The following is a 22,702-nucleotide window of genomic DNA, read 5'->3' as shown; positions in this document are numbered from 1 at the left end:
GATCAAGTGCTACGTGTTTTGCAGAAAGCATTAGTGTTTTATTTTTAACAATAATGGGAAGCTAATGAATCTCTACAAAGCTACAAATCACATGTTAATATTGTGAACATGAAGATATTTTTGGTGACAGAGATGATCTATAACTGCTGGATCCTTGTTGACATCCTCATAAAATGAGAAATTATGCAAATCAATCCTCACAAATGTGAGCTTTAGGGAATTTACATAACCTGTTTGACATTTCAAAATGAGCAGAGACTTGAAGACAAAAAGGGAATTTGAGGAAACCATGAAAAGAACATTTGTCATTCATGGCAATCTGTTGCATGCACTCTGTTTGCTAGTAAGGATACAGCTAGAGGGAGAGAAATCCCAGTGCGACCTTAACAAAAGTCTTAGGTCATTCTTTGTTTGATAAAACAGAAGCCAGCCACAAGCACTGTTTATGTCTTGCACCATGCAGACAACAGGCTTAGCCGTTTACAGTCAGCTCACAATAAATAACACTGAAGTGATGATAGCATCTGTATTTACCCACAGTCTGTACTATGACTCATAGTCTATCACAATGCTAAAGCACTGACTCAAATCCAAGACTCTGCCAAGCCTTTTATGAATAAAATGCACAAAGACTCATACTTTTCATATATTAACCTCAGTGCATTACATTCAAATAGACATTAAAGTGTGCCCATTATCCACAGCAGTACTGTCATAACTAAAACACAATCCTTATGACTCCCACTAAATAATACATGTGATGAGCGGTAGAGGAAGCAGGTGATATTCATGTGCACAGATTGAGGACAAATGAGGTGCTATTAAACAAAACTGAGATTCTGTCAAACCTGATCTACTGTAGATCTATAAAAGAGCATAAATTAAATGATTTCCAAGAATATACCAAATACCAATAACAATTTTTGCATCACATTCATGTGTCAATAATGTCTAGGAGAAATAAAGTGATTGTTAAACATAAATGTGATGTGCTGCATACAGTTTGTCTGTATCCAGGTGTGCTGCCACAAATGATAACTGCTTTTTAATGGATGATCAAAAATATCCTGACAGAGATGTAATACTTAGAAAACTATATTCTTGGTTTAGTCACTAAAATAAGCTCTAGTGATTCTAGGGTTCTAGTGATGATAATGCATTGATATCAAATGTCATTTCAAATTAGCTTGGGGAGCAGCAGGGAAATTTAGTACAGATGCTGGAATGAAAGTACCTGAAACATTGACAGCTCAAATCTACAAAATCCAAAAATATACACATAATTTCCACTACAAAAGAATATTAAATGGGAACTTAAGAAACAAGGAGTGGAGAGTAAAATGCCAAGGAGCCACTATTCCATCTGTCAAACTCAGGAGAGAGAACAAGAAAGAAACAAGGCAGATAGAACTTGAAAAAGATGGTGAAATAATACAACATAAATGGATATAGATTAAAATAATTATAATTCTGTCGTCATTTATTCACCCTTACGTATTTCCCATTTGACTATATTTCTTCCTTGAAACACAAAAGATTTGTTAGGCAGAATGTAAGGATAGAGAAGAGGAATCCAGCAACACTTGTAGTAAAAAAATACTTTAATTGAATAAATAAAACAAACCAATGCATTTTGGCACATAGGATTTTTATCATTCATACCTGATGAAGGCCTATGTGCTGAAACGTGCTGGTTTGTTTTATTTATTTAATTGAAGTCTTATTTACCATAAGTGCTGCTGGATTCCTCTATACTTGCTGATTTATATCCATGCACCATGTGTGTGGGTAAAGTTGCGCCAGATCTACTTTTTGTATACAAAAAGTTGGGGACAGATACCCTCAGTCACCATTCACTTTCCTGATATGGGGGAGGAAAAAAAGCTAAGTAAATGATGACAGAGGCTGTCATAGAAAGTAAGTCGTACAGGTTTCGAATGACATGAGTATGAATAAATGATGACAGAACTTGTATTTCTAAGGCCATAGTCACAACTTCAGCCTCTCACTCATAGACTCTGCAGTATCTCTCCCTTATTAATGCACTGAGTGAGAGGGGGCTTGAGAAGTCTCAGCATAATGCAGGAGGGACTGCAGCACTCCAGCAGCCCAGAGACTCATAGACTTTTAATCCATCTATCTCAGTCAGCCAGCTGCAGAAAGCAGAACTCAATACTGACCCAATTGCACAGAAATTTACACAGGCCTGTCCTCGCCCAGTGAGACTAAGCTAGTAGGAACACTGAGAAATTTGGAGAGAGGGACACAGTTAGAAAAGGGAGCATGAAAAGTCTGATTGTGTATGTGTTGATAGCATAAATGCATGAGCATCACTACGTGCATTGCGAGAATGTAATGCACGTACAAAACGAAGAATGTACTGACACTTTTACTTCTACATTCTACTGAGGCTGTTACAGAAAGTCTAAGTCTGGAATTATTTTACTTCTACATGCAAACTCTACGAAACCCTTCAATAATATACCAACGCAAATCTATTATGAGGGCTGAAAGCAGTTTGTGAAGCTTATTAGAGATCATTTAAATTCTCTTTGAAGACTGAGCAGCATCAAAGCTGTTGAAATTGCTTGCTTCTGCAACTACAGTTTAATGTCATTAAAGAGTTATAACTAAAACAGATTTCTTTGATAAATTAATAATCAAATCATTAAAGATTGAGTTTGAAATGACAGCAGAATTGCCATTAAACTGTTGAAGAGGCTGAATGGCAGTGAGGTGACGCTGTCCAGCACTGCTGGTGCTGAAACCACAATGCACAGAACATTAGTGGAGGATACTAACGGGCAAGAGTGGCGGTAATAATCAACACAGGGAAAGAAAAAAAACCTCTTATTTTTATTTCATCTTATTTGGGGAGGGTGGTTAAAAGGGCGAATATTTGTTAGCTTGGGTAGAATAGATTGCTTGTTACAACAAACGTGCATGATTTTGGCTACATTTTAGCATAATACTAAAAAGCAAACTATAAAGTAGAATAAAGTAGTGAGGCACCCAAAACAGGTGGACCGGTGTATTTGTTATGAACAATGTTCAAAGTAGGCTCGCATCGACTGATCCAATACATTTTTTTAATATGTTTTATTTAAAAGAAGAAAAAAAGATCATGCTCCATCAATGTTCAATACAAATAACTTGTTGTTGTTTTTGTTTGTTTTTTGTTGTTGTTTTTTCAGTCTTACTTTGCGACCAGAAAAAGGGCACATGTTCTTTAAGAGGTGCCTTTAGCCCCGTTGTACCCCAACTACCAACTATTAACACAAATAAAAATAATTCATGATTAACTCCATATGTCTAGTCATGTTTTCATTACTTTATAAACTTAAATATGTCAAAATAATGGTTGCAAGTTCTGAAATAGTCCTCACCTTCCCACTGGTAAGAAGAGGTTGGGTTTACGTTAAAGTGTCTTAGCTTCTCTGTTGTTGTAAATGTTTGGGTGCATGTTAAAGTGTCTTCTCCATTAATGCTGATGAGTTCTGCGTCTGTTGGTGGAAATGGCGATGGGAAAACCACCATGTCACTCTTTATTGTGTCTGAGCTAAAACACACGTCATATTGTTGTGTGGATTTAGAGTAGGACCAGCTCCCATCTGGATGTGTTTTGATCACTGGAGCGCCATACCTGTTGAAACCGTCATCTGTCCTGAAGCATTTAGCTGCTGTTAAATACATGAGACCCAGTAAAAAGATGACTGACACTGAGTCAATAAAAGTTTTGTTCCTTTGGGTTTAGTTAGGTGATAAGATAGTAGTGTGTTATATCCAGAGTCTCCATCAACAGCTCTGAAATTGGCTAAAATATCACACTCAGCAGAGTAGTGAATATTCTCTGTATTAACTGATCTGGGTTTAGAATAAGGAGGCAAAAAAATAATAATTTTCATCGAAAATAAACATATTTAAAGTTGCGTTACTACTTAGAGGAGGGACACCTGAACATGGAAACTGAGAATATTCTGTTCTTCAACACTGAAAGACTGTTAGTTTTTCAACTAACAAAATCAATGCCTGTTGCTTTGTCCACAATGGAATAAGAACTGTCGGTATTCTCATTTGAGTCTCTATCAACTGCTAACACAGTGTGAATGAGGGTTCCCGGGGTGTTTTCTTTCAAGAACACGTTAATGCTTTTATCTTTAAATTGCATGTCATTCACATTTAAAACCTCAACATAAAGCACACTGGTGCTGGAAAGAGTTGGGGTTCCCTCATCTACAGCTATGAGTGTAGCATTACACTTAGATGGTTTCCCTGTCGAGCTGGTGATAATTTTTGTATTGAAGACACGAGTTTGAAAGGCAAGTCTCCAAGCAACTTCCAACTCACTTTCCCATTCATTCTGTCATCCATGTAGGAAACTGTTATGAGTCACAGTAGAGCAGTGCAGTCACATATTCCCTTAAAGAAGTCTGGTGCGTTATCATTAATATCTATAACTTCGGACTAGTAGGCCTACTTTGCAATTAGGGCCTCATATCATGGGCCTCCACTTGGAGTACATAAAAAGCTCTGTTCTAAAAATCAATCATTCCTTTTTCTTCAATCTCCCCTGTATCAGGTATGATTGCAAATTTACACTGTAAAAAATATTCTGTTGTTGGCAGCTGTGTTTGCCAGAATAATTATGTAACATATACACTAAAAAATGAAACAACTTCACAGAACAACCTGTAAATTTTACTATTTAAAACTGTTGTAATTTACATGACCACACTGGCAAGGTAAAAAAATCAAATAAAAAAAATATAATGTTAAATTTACAGTAAAAACTTGTCATAAACTTGATGCAAACCTTCTGAAACTGTAAAAATTTTGATTTTTACTTAATAAGGTATTGTTATTCATCGTAAAAATTGCAGAAGAGCGCATGATGACATGAAGTTCACCAATATTGTCTCTTTCTGGAGCAGTGACCAATGAACATTTAGAGACATGCTCAGTGTCACTCACACAAACACTAAACACCATCAGGGTAACACATGTCAAATTTAAACAATTAATTAAACATTAACTTAATTATATTTAAATATAAAACAGAACACACCAATGCACATATATATATATATATATATATATATACAAAAGAAGAAACAACTATTCCCATAAAATATAAAGAAACATGATGGGTCATGCAGGGAATTGTGGGAACGCCTGATTGTTTTTTACTGTACTTTTACAATAATTTACAGTAAAAAGTACATCTCTTGTTAAACAATGTAAATTTTTACCATAAATTATACAGGAACATCATACTTTTTACATCTAAAAATTTGATTTTTACAATATTTTATTGTAAAAACTACTGTATTGTCTTTTAAAATATATTAAAATTTTTACTGTATATTTTATAGTTAATACTCATTAATCAATTAACATTGTATTTATTTTTTTGCATTTTTAAAGTCTTTTACCGTTAAAATTACAGACATTTGTTTACAGTGTATCAAAATAATTTTCCTGGCCATGCCTGCTAAATACATGTTACCTCACCATTTGGACCTTCATCCATGTCAGTAACATTCATTTGAATTATCTTCTTTCCTTGTAGTGTGTTCTCTGTCACATGGACCTTAGAAAGTAAACTGCGAACAACTAGAGCGTTATCGTTGAGATCAGTAAACGTTATCGTTGAGAAAAAATAAACCTCTCAATACAAATGAGAGGTTTATTTTTTCTGGCCACCCATATTGTGCATTAAGGAAACAAGCGTCTAATGCATTTGCAGTACATCACAATAGGGGAGACCAGACTAGTTGTCAAATTTTTAACTCTATTGAATATTTCTCAGGACAGGTTTATATTTATGTCAATTTCTGCATAACAATATACTTTGAAGTCTTGGCTACAAAAACAAAACCTATTAAGCATTCTCTTCATTATTGCCCAGAACAAAAAAATAGATGGTTCATTTAACACACTTTCACCTTCTGTGACAACATGCCCCAATAGCAGGGCAAGGTTTCTCATTATATGGGGTTAAGTTGTCACTATGAAATTTGCATTAAACAAGTGGCATAGATTTCATGTGAACATTGGGGGGCACATTCCTTACCCTCCCATCAAAACTACCAAAAAAGAATTTATGCATTTCAAATGTGCATTATGAAGATGTTTTCAAACTTTATGATTTAAGTTTTATCTTACCTTGAAAGAACTTGGAAGTGTTGGAGTCTGATTAAAATCATCTCCTCCATTAATGCTGATGAGTTCTGCGTCTACTGGCGGAAATGGCGAGGGGGAAACTACTATATCACCCTTTATTGTGTCTGAGCTAAAACACACGTCATATTGTTGTGTGGATTTAGAGTAGGACCAGCTCCCATCTGGATGTGTTTTGATCACTGGAGCGCCATACCTGCTGAAACCGCCGTCTGTCCTGAAGCATTTTGCTGCTGTTAAACCCATGAGACCCAGTAAAAAGATGACTGACACTGAGACAATAGCGATTAGCAGATACAGATTCAGATCTGAAAAACTGTCTTCCTTAACTGGAACTGGACTGAGAGATGTCTTTATGTCATCTAAACTCTCAACAACCACAACATCCATAGACATAGTTGCTGAGAGTGATGGCTCTCCATTATCAGACACTGTAATAATAAGAGGATGAGTTTTTAAGTCGTCACTCATTCGTCTCTTAGTCCGTATTTCTCCAGTGCTGGTTCCGATTCGGAAAAGATTCGTTCCTTTGGGTTCAGTTAGGTGATAAGACAGTAGTGCGTTATATCCAGAGTCTGCATCGACAGCTCTGATCTTGGCCACAAAGTATCCCGCTTCAGCAGAGTAGGGAATGTTCTCTGTATTAACTGATCCGGGTTCAGCATATGGTGGCAAAATAACCGGACTGTTATCATTCTCATCGACGATATAAATGTTCACAGTCACATTACTGCTCAGAGGAGGAACGCCAGAGTCTGTTGCCAGAACTTGAAACTGGAATCTTTTAATTTCTTCATGATTAAATGATTGCAAACTGAATATTTCACCACTTAAATAGTTTATATTTAGCATTGATGTTACAGGGACATTGGAGCTGGAAATATCAAACAATGAATATAAAAGTGCACCGTTCTCACCAGCATCTAAATCAACAGCTACCACTGTTGTCACAAGACCACCAGGTTGGCCATTCTCACTCACATAAGCATTAATAACGGATGCAGGGAAATGTGGGGAGTTGTCATTAACATCAGCAATATGTACAGTTATAACATTGCTACTGGAAAGAGATGATGTTCCTTCATCTACAGCTGTAATAGTGATAATATACACAGAAACATTCTCTCTGTCCAGAGGTCCATCTACCACAAGAGAATAATGGTTGCTATACGACGACTCCAGTTTAAAAGGTAACAAGTCCTTCAGAGCACAGTGTACAATGCCATTTTTACCTCCATCTTTATCAGAGACAGTAACTAAAGCAACTGCAGTTCCTGACTTTGTGTCCTCTCTCACACTTTCTAACAGTGGAGTCATATTTATCTCTGGCACATTGTCATTTTCATCCATAACTTCTATTAAAACTTTACAGTGTGTGCTCTTTGGTGGACTACCTTTGTCTCTCGCTTGAACGCGCAATTCAATAGCAGGATTTATCTCATAGTCTATTTGGCCCTTCACAACAATATCCCCAGTTTCAGGAATCACAGTGAATAGACTCTGCTTTTTTATGATTCCATGTTCAGCTATGGAGTAAATCATCTCGCTGTTTGTGCCCTCATCCAAATCAGTGGCAGTCAAAGATGTGACTTTTGTGCCGACAGGAACATTTTCTCTCACCTTGATCTTGTACAAAGGTTTACTGAAGACAGGCCAGTTGTCATTTATATCCAACACATTAATAATAACACTTAATGTTCCTGTCTTTGCAGGCTTTCCCCCGTCGGTAGCTGTCAGTACAAGAGGAATTACTGATTGCTTTTCGCGATCTAAAGGTTTTTGGAGCACCAGTTCAGCAGACACACTTTGCTCCTCACTTTGTACATCAATAGAAAAGTGTTCATTCTTGTTCAGTTTGTAGTCTTTGAGAGCATTAATGCCAGCGTCATTATCTTCAGCTACAGGAAGGTGAAATCTAGCTCCTGGAACAACATCCTCGGTTATGTTTATAGTTATAAGGCTGTCCACAAAATATGGGGAATTATCGTTAACATCCAGAATAATAATTTCAATTCTATTAAGACTGTAAGGATTTTGAACAACGGCCTCCAAATTCAAAGCACACTGCTGATGAGAGACGCATAACTCCTCTCGATCAATTCTTTCATTCACAAACAACGATCCCGTTTTAAAATTCACGTCAAAATATTTTCTGTTGGATCCAGACACAAGCTGCAAGACACGAGTTTCCAGTTCCTGGACACTGATCTTAAGATCTGTTGCTATATTTCCGACAACGGTTCCCTTATTTACCTCCTCTGAGATAGAATAGACAGTCTTGCAGAATGAAGGTTCCCATAAACAAAAATAGAACACTATTCCGATGTAAAAATATCTTAAGCTTTCCATGGTTGTTTCTTCCAAGCCTTACAGATTTATTTCGATTAAAACAAGAAAGTGGGAAATTTTTGTCCCGTTGCTGTGAGACTCTTCGTCACTTAAGCTGCAATAATACCTTCTCGTTTTCCCTTCACTAAACGTGGGTCCTCTTGCACTGTGTGGGAACTGTAGAGGAGGAGCCTCGTTTTTATAAAACAATTCTTCAAACTCACGGTCTGCAGCGACATCGCGCGTTTTAAGCGCATGATGATTAGACATGTACAGGTGAAACTCGAAAAATTAGAATATCGTGCAAAAGTTAATTAATTTCAGTAATTCAACTTAAAAGGTGAAACTAATATATTATATAGACTCATTATAAGCAAAGTAAGATATTTCAAGCTTTTATTTGATATAATTTTGATGATTATGGCTTACAGCTTATGAAAACCCCAAATTCAGAATCTCAGAAAATTAGAATATTACATGAAATCAATAAAAAAAAAGGATTTTAAATACAGAAATGTCGGCCCTCTGAAAAGTATAATCATGCATATGTACTCAGTGTTTTGTTTAATTCTTTCTTTATTAAACAATCTGCAGTGCAGTAACTACAAGCCTCTCTTTGTCTTTTTCATGTTACCCCTACCCTTCACACACAGTGACCTCTAGTGGTTTTCTCAGGAAACAACATAAACTGATATCATTACAAACAACATAAACTGATATCGTTACATCCCCCTTTCTTTAAAGAAAACATAAAACAGTAACATAATGTTTTCCTATATGTCTAAATTTGCATTCAGTACAACATCTTAACTCAAAGTTTGTATACACCTATCGAAATAAAGGTATACTGTTAAACTAAAACAAAATTACTTTTCATTGCTATAACTTTGAGCAATTTCTCACAAATCCAGTCTCTCAGGTTTTCTAATTTGTCTTGCAGATCTTCTAAGTGTAACTGTATGACTGTTTGATGTTTGACTGTCTGTGTTTGAATTAGTGTCACATTCAACACTTGCATACAATGCAGTCGACACAGATTCAGGATTGCTTTGATTCAATACTTGTGACTCTTTCTCAGTCTTCAACAAATCACGTCTGTTTCTTTTGAGAATTTGTCCATCATTTGTTTTCACCGGAAAAGATCTCGGAGCTACTTCTTGCATGACCACAGCTTTCTTGCTCCAGTTCTCATAATTTCTGATTCTCACAACATCATCCATCATCAATGGTTGCAAATGTTTTGCAGCTCTGTCATAATAGAGCTTCTGCTTTCCTTTCAGTTGGTTGAACTTCTGTTTTAACTTCACATGTTTTCTTTGCTGTGAACAACATGGCAATGTAGTACGAATTTTTCGGTTCATCAGAATTTCAGCTGGAGCCATACCACATTCCAAAGGAGATGTTCTGTAGTTGAGCAAAGCGAGGTACGGATCAGACTCACTATCTGCAGCTTTCTTCAGCAGTTGCTTGAGAATATGAACACCTTTCTCAGCCTTGCCATTTTATTGGGCATATTCTGGACTCGAGGTAACATGTTTGAAGTCATAACACACTGAGAAATCTTGCCACTCTTTGCTACTAAAACATGGACCATTGTCACTCATGACAGTTTGTGGTATTCCATGTCTCGCAAAAATCGATTTTGCATGTGTTATCACACACCTTGTGGACATGTTAGAAAGTAAGGCTAGTTCAGGGTAATTTGAGTAATAATCAATTATCACTAAATAATTATTACCTTTCAGATGGAAGAGATCCATTCCAACTTTCTCCCAGGCTGATGTTGGTAAGTCTGGTATCATCATTGGTTCTTTGATCTGCTTGCTTCTGAATTTCTGACATGTTTCACACTTTTTCACCAGATTCTCAATGTCTTTATTCATCCCAGGCCAGAAGACTGTGTCTCTTGCTCTCCTTTTACACTTTTCCATTCCTAAATGACCTTCATGAATCCTGCTTAACATGTCTTGCCTTAAACTTTGTGGAATTACAATTCTGTTTTGTTTCAAAAGCATTCCATCCACTACGCTCAGATCACCCCTGACTTCACGATATTTTGAAGATTCACCCATTGGCCATCCATTATGCATGTTGTCAACAACAGCTTGCAGTTCAGCATCTTTTCTGGTTTCTTGTGCTATCAGCTTTGACTTTTCATCTGATACAGGAAGCGCAGTACTGAACCATGTTGACATGTATCTCTACATCATCTTCTGTTGCACTCACACAATTTCCTGTCGGTGCTCTCGAAAGTGTATCTGCCATCACCAGGTATTTGCCAGGCATGTACACCAAGTCAAAATCATACCTTTGCAACTTCATCATCAGCCTTTGAATCCTTGGTGTCATCTCCGTCAGATTCTTCTTCACTATTGCAATCAATGGACGATGATCTGTTTCTGCCACGAAAGTAGGAAGACCATACACATAGCCATGAAACCTTTCCATCCCAAAAACTAATCCCAAACACTCTTTTTAAATTTGTGCATATCTGCACTCAGAATCAGTCATGGATCTACTCGCATATGCTACTGGCTTCCAAACCTCATCATCAGCTTGCAATAGAACAGCACCAAGACCATTTTTTGATGCATCAGTGGACACTTTAGTTTTCTTTGTGGGATCAAAGAATTGCAGTACAGGTGCGGATGTCAATGCTACTTTCAACTGCTGCCACTCAGTCTCATGTTCATCTGTCCACTTAAAGTCTGATGTCTTTTGTAAGAGTTGCCGTATGTGTGATGTTCTTGCAGAAAGATTCGGAATGAACTTTCCTATGTAATTCACCATGCCCATTACTCGCTGCACACCTTTTTTGTCAGTGGGACTTTCCATTTCAATTATGGCCCTGATCTTCTCGCTGTCTGGCTGTATTCCTTGATTTGATAGCTTATCTCCAAGAAACACCAGTTCTTGCACTCCAAACTGACATTTGCTTTTGTTGAGTTTCAAACCACTCACTTTTATTTTCTGCAACACGTCAGTCAGTCTTCTATTGTGCTCTTGCAGTGAAGATCCCCAAATGATGATGTCATCAATATATACTCTGACTCCTTCAAGCCCTTCGATGATATTCTCCATCGCTCGATGAAATATTTCTGATGCAGAGACAATTCCAAAAGGTAGTCTGAGGAACGAATATCTACCAAATGGAGTATTGAAGGTGCAGTACTTTGAACTGTCGTCGTCCAGACGTATTTGCCAAAATCCTTGTGAAGCATCAAGCTTTGAAAAATATTTGGCACCTGACATTTCACTCATTATTTCATCACGTTTTGGTATCTGAAAGTGTTCACGCCTTATATTATCATTTAGATCTTTTGGATCCATGCATACTCGTAACTCTCCATTCTTTTTTTTACACACACCATGGAATTCACCCAGTCTGTAGGCTCTTCGACTCTTCTGATTACCCCAAGTGCGATCATCCTGTCTAGCTCTTTTTTTAGACGATCTTTGAGAGGTGCAGGAACTCGACGAGCAGAATGCACTACAGGATCGCATTTTCTTTCAACTGGATCTTGTAAACATAAGGCAAAACACCAAACCCTTTGAAGACGTCTGTAAAATTTTCCATTATGTCATCCACAGAATCACTTGTACTCACCATTGAGTAGTCTTGGTTGATGTGATACACCCTTTTGACAAGATTCAGGTTTTCACATGCTTTGTCACCTAGCAGAGATTCCAGCCCTTCAGCCACAACAGAGAACAGCAGGTGGTGCACTTTCTCTTTCACCGTTACTTTCAGTTTACATACGCCAAGAGAGTCAATGATTTGTCCATTATAGTCTTTGAGAAGTATCGACTTTTTCCTTACTTTAGGTTTTTCTTTCATCCTTTTGATGTCTGTCATACTGATTAGATTTGCTTTTGCACCAGTGTCAAGCTTGAAAACAACCAGCGTTCCATTGATCTCTAGCGGTGTTCTCCATTTGTCACTTCTGTCAGCACCCTCTTGATTTTGTACATGCTCTATCAACTTTTCAGTTTTTTCAGAATCCTGTGTTTCTTGGCAATTAACCATGCCGACGAAGAAGGTATCGCTGAGGTTAGTCTCCTCTATCATCTTGACAGATCTCTCTTTTTGTCTCATTTTCCTTTTGGAAAAGCATTGTTTTGCAAAATGATTTTTACCATTACACTTCACACAGTACTTTTCGAAAGCTGGACATTGCTTAGGTTGATGTTCTGTACCACAACGTTTGCAATTGTACACATCATCCGTCTGTTTTACAGCTTTAGACATGTATCGCTTTCCTTTGAATGACACTGCACCGATTACTGCATCTGAGCTCGTAGACACGCTTTTCGGCATCATTTCACCAAATGTTTTCACATGCAGCTGAGCAAGTTCACTGGCTTGACAAATTTTGATTGATTCATGCAACGTGAGCTCTGTTTCTCTCAGTAAGTACACTCAGTACTTGGTTTGGGCCCCTTTTGCATTAATTACTGCCTCAATGCGGCGTGGCATTGGTGCTATCAGCCTGTGGCACTGCTGAGGTGTTATGGAAGACCAAGATGCTTCAATAGCAGCCTTCAGCTCTTCTGCATTGTTTGGTCTCATGTCTCTCATCTTTCTCTTGGCAATGCCCCATAGATTCTCTATGGGGTTCAGGTCAGGCGAGTTTGCTGGCCAATCAAGCACAGTAATACCATGGTCATTGAACCAGGTTTTGGTACTTTTGCAGTGTGGGCAGGTGCCAAGTCCTGCTGGAAAATGAAGTCAGCATCTCCATAAAGCTTGTCTGCTGAAGGAAGCATGAAGTGCTCTAAAATGTCCCGGTAGACGGCTGCATTGACTCTGCATCTTGGATTGTTTGCCTCTCCATTCTTCCTCCAGACTCTGGGACCTTGGTTTCCAAATGAGATGCAAATTTTGCTCTTATCAGAAAAGAGGACTTTGGACCACTGAGCAACAGACCAGTTCTTTTTTTCTTTAGCCCAGGTAAGACGTTTGACATTTGAAGCCCATGTCCAGGACCCGTCTGTGTGTGGTGGCTCTTGATGCAGTAACTCCAGCCTCAGTCCACTCCTTGTGAAGCTCCCCCACACATTTGAATGGCCTTTTCCTGACAATCCTCTCCAGGCTACGTTCATCCCTGCTGCTTGTGCACCTTTTTCTTCCACACTTTTCCCTTCCACTTAACTTTCTATTAATGTGCTTTGATACAGCACTTTGAGAACATCCAACTTCTTTTGCAATTACCTTTTGAGGCTTTCCCTCCTTGTGGAGGGTGTCAATGATGGTTTTCTGCACAACTGTCAGGTCAGCAGTCTTCCCCATGATTGTGAATTCAACTGAACCAGACTGAGAGACCATTTAAAGGCTCAGGAACCCTTTGCAGGTGTTTAGCTGATTAGAGTGTGACACTTTGAGCCTACAATACTGAACCTTTTCACAATATTCTAATTTTCTGAGATTCTGAATTTGGGGTTTTCATAAGCTGTAAGCCATAATCATCAAAATTATATCAAATAAAGGCTTGAAATATCTTACTTTGCTTGTAATGAGTCTATATAATATATTAGTTTCACCTTTTAAGTTGAATTACTGAAATTAATGAACTTTTGCACGATATTCTAATTTTTCGAGTTTCACCTGTATTATTTATACTACGTACAATGTTCAGCATGATAATGGTATAAAATTATATAATACAAATAATTAAATGAGAAGGCAGTGGATTGCAAAGCATAGGCCTACAAATATAATTTTCTATTAATTAATTAATTTATTTTATTTTTTTATAAAGGTATGCAGTACTGGTTAACATAAATCCAGATCGAAATAGGAAGCAAATGAAACAACCCCATATATATATATATATATATATATATATATATATATATATATATATATATTAAACAGCACTGATAATTTTTATATAGAATCTAAGCTAAAGAGAATTTAATTACGTAAAATAATAATAATTATTATTATTAGGCTGTTAGTAGTTGTAGCTAGTAGTAGTATTTTGATGTTTGTTCATGTTTTTGTTAAATCGCATCCTTTTTGCACTTTGCATCATGCGTGTCGTCAAACATTTCATATTCCTTTATCTTACAACTGCTTACTACTTGTGACTACAAATTCAGGCATTTTAAAGTTGCACTCAGTCGTTTTTTTTTCTTATTAAAAAGTTTCACTTCTGAAGACATTAATTTTTTTTACAATATGCAGGAAATCATGAGCACTCTCATTAAAATGAAGACTCCAGTAATATCAGTAACTTTATAAAAGTTGTTTTATTCTACATGGAGAGGGTCCGCACATGGGGGCTGCCATGTTAGAATCACATGACTTGCTGAATACTTCTCGCTTAATCTCAGTAACCCTCCTGTTATTTGACACTTTCACTCATTGATTAAAGTAATCATGGCTGTGAATAATACATTTCTACAATGACATCTGAAACTGAAAACTATTGATTTAAAATGATGCTGCATCCAAGCCGCTAGGTGTCAGTGTAAGTCCAAGATGACGAAAGTTTCTGAGTGCACCTTTATTTACTATGAACTTCCAGTAAGAAAACTCTCTTTAAAAATAAATAAATAAAATAAATTCACACTTTTACTTTGTATTGTTATTATTATCATTACTTAATGTCCAATCATACATGCATCACAGGAGATTGATGTCATTTTTGTCAGTTTTTCTAAAAGTCATGAAAATTCCCACTACTGTGTCATTTCCACCACATCTCAAATTCTGTATTGTGTTAAATTGAATTCTGTGGTCGAAATGACAGTGATGGAAATACCATTTTTAAAGTTTTGGAATTTGAAATTAAATGCTGACTAATTTGTATTGCTCAGGCTAATTGCATGGCATTTTATATGTAGCAATTTATGTAAAGTACACACAATTATATGATATGTTCATTGCATAATCTGGTAAAATTACAGCTTTATTAGAAAAGACACCCTATATATTCTATTAATATTTACCTTGATTTTTCTTTGTTTCCTTCAGAAATCAGTTGTCACATGTAATCTGGAGCTCTTTACTGACACTTTTGTTGACTTGTATAACAAGTAGCTACACTAACTTAAAAAAAACAAATAGGGTTAAAATTGTTTTGTGTGGAGGTAATGATGCCAAAAAAATAATAATAATAATAATAATAAAGTAACAGAAATCATTTTTAGACAATAAATATTTAAATGGTTTATGTTTGATTCACTCTTTGTTGAAATGGGTCATGACATGAGGAATCACAATTTCCTTTTTGTTTTGACATACAAGATATCATTGTGGCCTATTATAAAAACATACTGTAAGTTTCAGAGCTCACAACTTCCTCCTCATTGCAAAAAGGAAATTTGTTGAAGCCAAGCTGCCAAAACAACTTGTTCTCTACTTCCTCCACATTTTGATGTCACACTGTGGTAGACATTTGCATCTGACCATCTCAACAACAGCACATCAAAGCTTACTTTACCTTTACCTAACTTTGCCTATTTTTATGAAAGATTTTCATAATTTGATATTGAAAGTCCCGGGTATGGGACAAGACTGAAAGTCAAATCTACACATAAATGCCAAGGCATTTGAAGACTACTAAAAATAAAGAAATACCCATATAAAGAATTCCAACGTAGGCCTTGGTGCATGTGTCAATGGTCATAAAATTCAAACACCATGTCAATGACAAAAAGCATTGGCAAAGAAGTCAGTGTAATTTAATTCAGCGATATAAATACATCACAAACACTAACTTCTCTGACAATGATAGAAAAGGACGAAATAGTAAAGCAAAACTCTGTTTGAATGGCTTAAATTAGCTTAAATGATAAACATTTTCACAACTAGGGTTCCATATAGTCTTACCTTCTTTATGGTAGGAAGAGTTTGGGTAAAACTGTCCTCTCCACTAATGCTCATGAGTTCTGCGTCTGCTGGTGGAAACGGCGATGGGAAAACCACCATGTCACTCTTTATTGTGTCTGAGCTAAAACACACGTCATATTGTTGTGTGGATTTAGAGTAGGACCAGCTCCCATCTGGATGTGTTTTGATCACTGGAGCGCCATACCTGCTGAAACCGTCATCTGTCCTGAAGCATTTTGCTGCTGTTAAACCCATGAGACCCAGTAAAAAGATGACTGACACTGAGACAATAGCGATTAGCAGATACAGATTCAGATCTGAAAAACTGTCTTCCTTAACTGGAACTGGACTGAGAGATGTCTTTATGTCATCTAAACTCTCAACAACCACAACATCCATAGACATAGTTGCTGAGAGTGATGGCTCTCCATTATCAGACACTGTAATAATAAGAGGATGAGTTTTTAAGTCATTGTCACTCATTCGTCTCTTAGTCCGTATTTCTCCAGTGCTGGTTCCGATTCGGAAAAGATTTGTTCCTTTGGGTTCAGTTAGGTGATAAGACAGTAGTGCGTTATATCCAGAGTCTGCATCGACAGCTCTGATCTTAGCCACAAAGTATCCCGCTTCAGCAGAGTAGGGAATGTTCTCTGTATTAACTGATCCGGGTTCAGCATATGGTGGCAAAATAACCGGACTGTTATCATTCTTATCGACAATATAAATGTTCACAGTCACATTACTGCTCAGAGGAGGAACGCCAGAGTCTGTTGCCAGAACTTGAAACTGGAATCTTTTTGTTTCTTCACAATTAAATGATTGCAAACTGAATATTTCACCACTTAAATAGTTTATATTTAGCATTGACGTTATAGGGACATTGGAGCTGGAAATATCAAACAATGAATATAAAAGTGCACCGTTCTCACCAGCATCTAAATCAACAGCTACCACTGTTGTCACAAGACCACCAGGTTGGCCATTCTCACTCACATAAGCATTAATAACGGATGCAGGGAAATGTGGGGAGTTGTCATTAACATCAGCAATATGTACAGTTATAACATTGCTACTGGAAAGAGATGGTGTTCCTTCATCTACAGCTGTAATAGTGATAATATACACAGAAACATTCTCTCTGTCCAGAGGTCCATCTACCACAAGAGAATAATGGTTGCTATACGACGACTCCAGTTTAAAAGGTAACAAGTCCTTCAGAGCACAGTGTACAATGCCATTTTTACCTCCATCTTTATCAGAGACAGTAACTAAAGCAACTGCAGTTCCTGACTTTGTGTCCTCTCTCACACTTTCTAACAGTGGAGTCATATTTATCTCTGGCACATTGTCATTTTCATCCATAACTTCTATTAAAACTTTACAGTGTGTGCTCTTTGGAGGATTGCCTTTATCGCTAGCCTGAACTCGCAACTCAACAGCTGGATTCTCCTCGTAATCTATTTGCCCTTTCACAACAATATCTCCGGTGTTTGGGATAATGGAAAACAAGTCTTGCTTTTTTCCGTGACCAACAAACGAGTACACAATTTCACTGTTTATGCCTTCATCCAAATCAGACGCAAAGACAGATATGACTTTAGTGCCAGCAGCAACATTTTCCTTTAGTTTTACTTTATAAAGAGGTTGACTGAACACTGGGTTATTGTCATTAATATCCATGACGTTTATAATTATATTTAAAGAACCCGATTTAGGTGGTTTCCCTCCATCCACACCAGTTAGAGCCAATTTAATTCTCGTTTGCTTCTCTCGGTTTAAAGCCTTGTTAAGAACCAACTCTGCAAACACACTTTGTTCCTCGGTCTGCATATCTAGACTGAAATGTTCATTCGGGCTCAGTTTGTACTCTTTCAGCGAATTACTGCCAACATCAGAGTCCTCGGCCACAGGGAGAGGGAATCTTTCTCCTGGGCTGGCGTTTTCAGTAATATTCAAAGTAAATACTTTGACGGGAAATTGTGGTACATTATCATTCACATCCAATATCTTAATTTCCACTCTGTAAAGATTATGAGGATTTTTAGCTAGGACCTCTATATTCAAAGAGCATCTTTGACTCGTCAGACATAACTCCTCACGGTCAATTCTCTCACTAACGTACAGCACACCAGTTTTCAGATTTACGTCAAAGTACTTCTTATTAGATCCAGCCACAATCTCAAACATACGATATTCAAGCTCGTGAACATTTATATTTAGGTCTTTCGCAATATTCCCAACAACGGTTCCCTTATTTACCTCCTCTGGGACGGAATAGACAATCTGAGCAAATGCAGAATCCAAAAAAGAAAGAAAAAATATAAGTCCGCACCCGAAACATCTCGTAAGGTCCATAGTCACGGTCTTTCATGGATTGGTTTGAGGACAGTAAAAACGCGAGCGCATAGTCATCGATCCTTAGCATTGAAGAAATACGACACAACAAATGCACGAAGCAAGACTCAGAAGGAGAGCCTGCGGAGTACAGACGGTGCACTTATAAATGGCGGTCTGCAGTGACACCATGTGCTGGAACTAAGTAATAACAACGATTTTCCGAATCTTCAATATCTTTGACCATAAATAAAAAAACAAAAAAAGAATATTGGGACGAAACAACCACAATAAATAGTAATCAACGTGCACAACATAAAACATCATAATAATCGTATGTAGCAACATCCCAACATGGAAATGTACAGAGGCTTTTTAGAGCTAAGAGATGGTTGTTACATACATACAAAATATTGCTGTCCATCGTGCAGGTCTGTCTAGTCAGAGCACAAGTCAAGTAGCCTAGAAGTATTGCTACTATTAACCAACCACTGCCGTTGAAATTACTCAACATTAATTAATGCGCCCAAATTCTCATGATGCCCGACCCGTCATATTTGAGCTTACAATGGCTTGAGAAACCCACCACATAAATACAACACACCTGCGCAAAATAACTTTGAATCGAATTAGCGCTGAATAAGTAGGTGCAACATTAAACACATTCAGTATGACGTGTAAAATATAACAACGAACTTTTTTTCCCCCATTGACACAAACAATGTGTCGATGGGGGAAAATGGGGGGGGGGGGGGTCTTTTAACTATTAAACTATTTACTTAATATTATTCGGTCGAATTTGTGTCGTGAAAGAAGCACAAATGAGCAAACTATGAAAATATATATATAAACAACCAATGTCAGCATCCTTTCTAGTTTTATAAAGAGCCTATAAGAACTGACTTTTGTCATTCTCATCGAGAATATAAACGGTTACAATTGCGGTATTGCTGAAAACATTGCAACAACAAAATGTCTTAAAACAACAAAGTCGCTTTAATCTAACTAATGAGCGCCTATACCGTTTTTTTATTCTACCTTGTATTAATCCGATCTCATGTGTTCACCAAATGTATCATAGTATCCCAGGGCAGCACAATAATGATAAACATCATAATAGTTATTTACCTTTATATTGTAATCGAGATAATTAATGTTTATTAATATAATTTACATTAAAATACGTATTTTTTTGTGGGAGAAGACAAGCCATATTCTTTAGTCTACACTTCCAAAAAATTAAAAATAAACTCAGAAGCTTGTTTCCTAATTAATTCATTGAGTTTCTAAACCAGGCCTACATAGTGTCAGAGAACAGGGGGTAACTAAGAAAGTTCGTAAGATACATTAAAAGTAGTACGAAATAAGAAGTAAAATATCTGTAATTTATTAAATATTTTTCTGACGTTAGTTAAGTAGATCTTAAGAATGTTTCGTGAATCCGGCGCACTCAGCGTCAGAAGCTGGGCGCTGTCCACTACAGCAGTGCTGAAATAGTAGGTTGCTCAGTTGCAGAAAAAATGAACAAAAAAAACAACAAACATGCTAGAGACACCAGGCTATCATAAACTAAAAATTACAATGAATGAATGAAATAATAAATGATCCAAACAACACTTTTTCATTGCAGAAAGAGTTTGGGTGCGTGAAAAATGTCTCCATTCAAACCAGTTAGTATATTCAAACTGACGGGAAATAGTTATAACATTGCAACTTGAAAGGGGCGGAGCTACTTCTTTTGTAGCTGTAATTGTGATAATGTTCACAGAAACATCTTCTCTGCCAGAGGTCCTTTTTACCACTAGACTAATGGTTGTTATATGACAATTCGAGTTTGAAAGGAAAAGAGCCTTGTACAGCTACAGCACAATGCTGTTTTTACCCCCTTCTCTATCAGAAACTGCAACTAAAGCAACAACAGTTCCCTGTTTTGCGCCCTCTTTCACGCTTTCCCTCAAAGGAGTTGTAACAATCTCTGGGCCTTGTCATTCTCATCCACAACTTCTATAAACATTTTACAGTGTGTACTTTTAGTAGAACTGCCTTTATCCCACGTCTGAACACGTAACTCAGTTGCAGTCTGTTCCTCGTAATCAATTTGTCCATGAACAAATTTGTCTGCTGAGGTTGAATGTATATAGGTAAACAAGCTCATTTCATTCGTGTTGATATGTCCGGTGATTGAATAGTGAATTTCACTATTGATGCCTTTATCCAAATCACTGGCAGAAAGAGATATTATTTTAGATCCAATTGGTGTGTTTTCCTTCACTTTAAGTTTGTAGCCTGCAAAGGTCTGCTGAAAATGGGCTTATTACATCCAAGACGTCTACAGCAATACTTAAGGTTCCACATTTGGGTGGTTTTACTCCATCAATAGCCGAAAGCAATAAATAAATGACGTGTTGTTTCTCTCTGTCTAAAACCTTCTGTAGTACTAGCTCAGCATACACACACATCTGTCCCCCTCATTTGCATTTTCTGTAGCGTTCACAATAAAAGAATTACCCTGAAAAAATGGCGAATTGTCGTTCACATCCACAACTGTAATTTCATGCCGACAATGAGGATCCTGAACGAGGGCTTCTAAATTTAAGATGCATTTCTGATTAGTGCTACACAGGACTTCACGAGCAATCCTATTCCTTCACAAACATTGCCCGTGTTTTCAGCTTTACGTCAAAATACTTTGTATGCGATCCAGGCATAATCTGAAACATCCGCGGTTCTTGTTCCTGTGAACCGATTTTTAGGTATTTCGCAATATTTCCGACCACGGTTCCTTTATTTACAATCTGGCCAAGCGAACACTCCCATAAACACACAAATAAAACCATCCAGACGCAATACGATTCTATGAAATCCATGACTGTTCGATAAATTGTCCTAAGATTTATTTAATGTACGACCAATTATCAGGCTTATCTCGATACAATCTAGCATCACGATGCAGATGCTTCTGTAAGCCTTGCTTACTGACACTGACATCTTTGTACCGTAGGAGGAGCCATGAAAACTCCCTCAAAGTCACGGTCTGCAGTGCCACCACGTGTTGAAACCGTGAGAAGAAAAGGAGATATAACAACCTCTATATGCTACATGAAAAGGTGTAAACTAAATGTATCACTATCTTCAAGAAACATCCGATTCCAAATCAGTTTTAGATAACCGTTAATAAATATAGCGTGGCGACCGCTATCCATGGTACTGAAGGGATTGTATTCTTTAAATGCAGTTAAGCAATGAAGCAAGCTCAGTGACAAACAAACAGCAGTATTGTATCAGTAATTTGTATACAACATTATAATAAAAATAATCATCCTTAAAAAACAGAAAGTTCAGTAAAATCTTTTTTCCATGTTGGTTTCAAACATTTTTAAAAGATATTTGTAGAATTGGTGAAAACATCCAGTAAGGGTTTGAAAATACTCTTCTTGCACCTTTAATAAACGTAAACAATTGAATAATTAATTATTTTTTTTACAAACATATTTTTCTAAATTATTTTTCAAGGTAAAATAATTAATTAAATGGATCCTCTCTTTTGTTATTTATTTAATCATTTTGACATGACGCCATAATGGCTATGGTTACACAATCTGTCTTTGACATGGTAGACAAATGTTTTTCAAATAATAATATACAAAAACAAAAAATAGTTTAATTGCATATGTTTAATATTCCAAACCACTAATTCCAGAGGCCTGTACCATGAAGCCGGTTTCGGTGGATAGCCAGGTAAGTTTTAGCTTAGTTTGCCTCAACCCCAGATTTTAAGTAACATGAAAGTTGGTCGGTTTTTAGTGGTGTTCATCGCCATAGCAACTTACGGTACACGGCTAACCTGCTCCGTAGCAGCTTTCCTTTTGGATTACAGATCGCTAACAGATGCTGAACCAATCAGCTGTGAGTAAAATGGCATCTCTGACGCAATCAAGTCACTCACTCACACATACACAAATAAAATCTTAGAAATCCACAAAATTGACCCATTATGAAAAATTATTTATTTGAGAATATAAA

At 37.0% G+C, this 22,702-nt stretch overlaps 2 protein-coding genes across 2 annotated transcripts in view; both read right to left on the bottom strand.

Moving 5' to 3' along the window:
* The window catches only part of LOC127636054 (protocadherin alpha-C2-like), a 36,539-nt gene extending 27,917 nt beyond the window's left edge, over positions 1 to 8,622 (bottom strand). The window contains exon 1 of the mRNA XM_052116425.1: positions 6,166 to 8,622. Within this exon, the coding sequence (XP_051972385.1) occupies positions 6,166 to 8,529 (2,364 nt within the window). The 5' untranslated portion in view covers positions 8,530 to 8,622. The remainder of the gene's footprint in view (positions 1 to 6,165) is intronic.
* Positions 8,623 to 16,228: 7,606 nt separating this feature from the next.
* Positions 16,229 to 21,546, bottom strand: LOC127635522 (protocadherin alpha-2-like). Its single transcript, XM_052115612.1, has 3 exons — positions 21,472 to 21,546; positions 16,346 to 18,628; positions 16,229 to 16,237 (listed from the first exon to the last, which is right to left on the bottom strand). The coding sequence occupies exons 1-3, from the start codon at positions 21,544 to 21,546 to the stop codon at positions 16,229 to 16,231; spliced, it is 2,367 nt and encodes a 788-aa protein (XP_051971572.1).
* Positions 21,547 to 22,702: the final 1,156 nt, after the last annotated feature.

This window comes from Xyrauchen texanus, chromosome 43, assembly GCF_025860055.1.
Source record: "Xyrauchen texanus isolate HMW12.3.18 chromosome 43, RBS_HiC_50CHRs, whole genome shotgun sequence".
NCBI lineage: Eukaryota > Metazoa > Chordata > Actinopteri > Cypriniformes > Catostomidae > Xyrauchen > Xyrauchen texanus.
Note: the sequence above shows the minus strand (reverse complement) of the source record. Positions and strands in the feature narration are given on the sequence as shown.

Excerpts from the sequence above, each read along its gene's own strand:
- LOC127635522 (XM_052115612.1), bottom strand. The coding sequence starts at position 21,546 with ATGGATTTCATAGAATCGTATTGCGTCTGGATGGTTTTATTTGTGTGT. Across the intron at positions 18,629-21,471 it reads AGTGTTCGCTTGGCCAGATT|ATTGTCTATTCCGTCCCAGA; the intron begins GTAAATAAAGGA and ends GCATTTGCTCAG.